General features: G+C 45.6%; 2 protein-coding genes across 2 annotated transcripts in view; one reads left to right on the top strand and one right to left on the bottom strand.

Annotated features, from left to right (window-relative positions):
* Positions 1–3154, top strand: part of SKP2 (S-phase kinase associated protein 2) — a 26029-nt gene that overhangs the window by 7564 nt on the left and 15311 nt on the right. Inside the window, exon 3 of the mRNA XM_006031876.3 lies at positions 2453–2564. Within this exon, the coding sequence (XP_006031938.1) occupies positions 2453–2564 (112 nt within the window). The remainder of the gene's footprint in view (positions 1–2452; positions 2565–3154) is intronic.
* The window catches only part of NADK2 (NAD kinase 2, mitochondrial), a 65002-nt gene continuing 62723 nt past the window's right edge, over positions 876–3154 (bottom strand). The window contains exon 12 of the mRNA XM_025213532.1: positions 876–1175. The gene's annotated coding sequence lies outside the window, so the exon portion shown is untranslated. The remainder of the gene's footprint in view (positions 1176–3154) is intronic.

The raw sequence follows: 3154 nt of genomic DNA, 5'->3' as shown, positions 1-3154 counted from the left end.
GCTTCTTTAAGTTCTTTGAAAGAGTGGATGTTGGCAACTGCCTTTCGGGGGAATCCGTCCAAGTGTAGAGCTGTCTTGCTGTTGGCCACAGTTCAGCATTCTGCAGGCCGGGAGCGACCCGAGCCCTTTTCCGTGCTGCACGCGGGCTGTGGCCAGCAGCCCGGGCACGCCGGGTCAGAGAGGGAAGGCCGTCGAGCTGGAATTAGGCACAAATGCTTAGCGGTAGTTTTAAAGATTGTTTACTTACACCGAGATGGCAGTGGTGTAGGCTGGAAAACTTGCTTGAGTTGCAGTTACAGACAGGAAACAAAACAAAACTCGAACCTGCAGGGCACGAGGGTACGTCGCAAGGGGTTTTCGGCAACGGGAAGATGTAAAACACAAGGGTATGTCGCAATGGGTTTCAGCGACGGGAAGATAAACCTGCAGGACTCGAACCCGGGTAGAAGAGCTCTGGATTCAGTCACACGAAGTTTGCTAGGCTCCGCGGGTCCGGTTCTCTTGCGCGCGGGAAGGGATACGTCTGGGCTGCGATCGACGACGGGGAGAGGCTAAAGGTTGATCAGACCTCTGTTGCCTGCTTGAAATGCGCTGGGTCCGTAAGGATTCGCAGCGCTTAGAGATCTTCACACAGCGTGAAGTCTCCTCCTCCCGGTGTTCGTGGAGTCCTCCAACTTGGGCGGAAACCACTCAAGCCTTTTATACGGCTCAATCACTAGCCGCCCCGTGTGAATAATTTAGAACTGGCCAATAATGGGACTCGAATTAGCATACAAATGGTGGGAACTCTTTGCAACGAGCATTTCTGTGCTGCAACAAAGAAATGCACCCTGCAAAGGAAGCTTCAAATTGGCGGGAAATTCTCCCTTGCACCGGGGTTCTCTTTTGCAGCAGAAAACTCCGCCGTGCAAAGAAGCTATAATTTAGCGGGAACAATTTAGCAGTGCCGAAGCACGCAAAAACAAAAATCACACCCTTTGGGTTGTGACAAGCATCAGCTCTGGAGAGAGGTGTCTGCTCTGAGGAAGAGGTTTCCCATGGCTTTGCAGAGACTGTTGGCAGCTTCTATTGTGACTTCTTCGATTGGGATTCAAGAGGATTTGGGAATTCAAGCATCCTACAGCTCTAATACAGCAGTTCTGGGCAGCGGAGTGTAGCTATTCAGAAACATTCATCTAGCAACAAAATAGACTGTTTTGAGGTTTGGTTTTGCTTTAAGAAATGAGTAGTCCCAGTGCTTTCATAAGACCTCAGTTTGACTTCTCAACCTAATATTCAGTCATTTTTTAAACCTTTCTGACTTTGAGTTTTGCTCAGTTTACGGGGGTGAGGGGGTGTTGTTTTTTTAAACTCTTGTGTGCAATCATCTTTGCATAAAATTCATACCTAAAATGAATACTGTCTCCTATCCCAGTTAGAGAGACTATCACATTTGGAACAAGGCAAAAAAACCTAGACTTCTTTGCAGCAGTAATAGTGTTTTCTAGAATTGCACCCTTCAGAATTTACCAGCCAAAATCTAGAAAACTTGGATAATATAGCAATACCATAATGTGTATTACAGAGACTGCTTTCAGGAGAGTTGTGGACTTCTGTTTAAAAAGAGCTAATTGCACACAAACAATGGCAACGTTTGTTTCAGAAGAATAAGACATTGTGACTTTAGAACTTCTTACAAACTTACAAAAAATAACATAGGTTGACCGAACAAGCTTTAGAAAATAATTAATGATAGTACCATTGGCAGCTGTTGTTGCATGTATCTATACATGTTTCCCTTGCTTTATGTGGGTTCCATATGTATGAATTCACTCTTACGCGATGACCCTTTTTATACCAAAAATTCATTATATGCGAGGTAAATTCACTCTTATACGATCGATGTGGTGGAAGCCTGCAGTCAGCTGCTTTGTGCGGTGCATTGTGGGAGTGACATGCACCAAAATATAGTCTCCTGTGTGGTCTGTGATCCTCACTCTTGTCTGCAAAACATGTTTCTGTAGTTGCCAGCCGCATTATGATAGTGCACTGTGCCTGTGTGTACTGTCTGCTGTTGGTGAGTACCAAAATTGTCTAGTAGAAGTGGGTCTGGGGGTCAGTGCAGTCGAGGAACGTGTCCCTATTTGTTGCATTGTAAAGTGGGTTCCCTTTAAGCGAACTCAAGTTGTGCGCCATTTTCCAGGAACACACATACAGCATAAAGCAAGGGAAACCTGTATACTGTTGCATATATGTATACGGGGTGTACCTAGTACCATCATGGATAAGAGTAGTAATTGTAATATCTTTCCAATAAGGAAATGCTGTAACTATATAAGCAGGGTATTGGTATTTGCATTACCCAAGGCAATGAGGTGGTGATAAATTAGAAGATTTTTTCTTTTGTCGTCTGGTTTTCATTTCAATTAATTTACGTTAATTAATTCCCTGTAAAATTCATTTTTTCTTCAAGGTGCTTCTTGGGATGCACTTCCAGATGAATTGCTATTGGGGATCTTTGCTTATTTACCTCTAAATGACCTGCTGAAAGTTACCCAGGTTTGCAAGAGATGGTATCGCCTTTCGTGAGTATTGTGTTTTGCTTGTAAGCGTTGAGGGCAGCTTTGCTTTCTAAAGATTGTGAAATGATCTTGTTCATCTTGACATGCACATTTAAGCTAGTTTATACTGTATAAAGATTTTGTGCATGTTGAGAGAGAATCCTTAAACACATAAGTAAATAATTGCAGCCAAAGGAATATAATATTCTGGCTTATGCCACTTACTCATAACAATAAAGGCTAGGGGTGCACCGATAAAGATTTTTTGGGCCGGTACTGATGGCCGATTATTAACGAGCCATCTTGGCTGATACCGATCTGATTGCTGATATGCAGCCCGGTAGTTTGCAGAGCAGCATCTGGCTGGTATGTCCGCGGGGTGGGGAGGGGGAAGGGGCATGAGGGGGCAGACTTGACAAAATAACCTGTGGTGAGGGAGGGAGGGAGTGGGCAGGGGTAGGCACTGCCCAGCCGGGGTGAAGTGGGGTGTGGGATGGAGCCATGAGAGGTTCATCTGGCAGGCGGGGGAGGGGGTGCAACTCCTGCTGCTATACACATTCCCTGGGGGGCTGTAGCCAACCCTGTAGCCCCCCCGCCCCCGCAGCAACCGGCCC

This window comes from Alligator sinensis, unplaced genomic scaffold (assembly GCF_000455745.1).
Source record: "Alligator sinensis unplaced genomic scaffold, ASM45574v1 scaffold175_1, whole genome shotgun sequence".
NCBI lineage: Eukaryota > Metazoa > Chordata > Crocodylia > Alligatoridae > Alligator > Alligator sinensis.
This window is presented reverse-complemented; position numbering and strand designations above follow the sequence as displayed.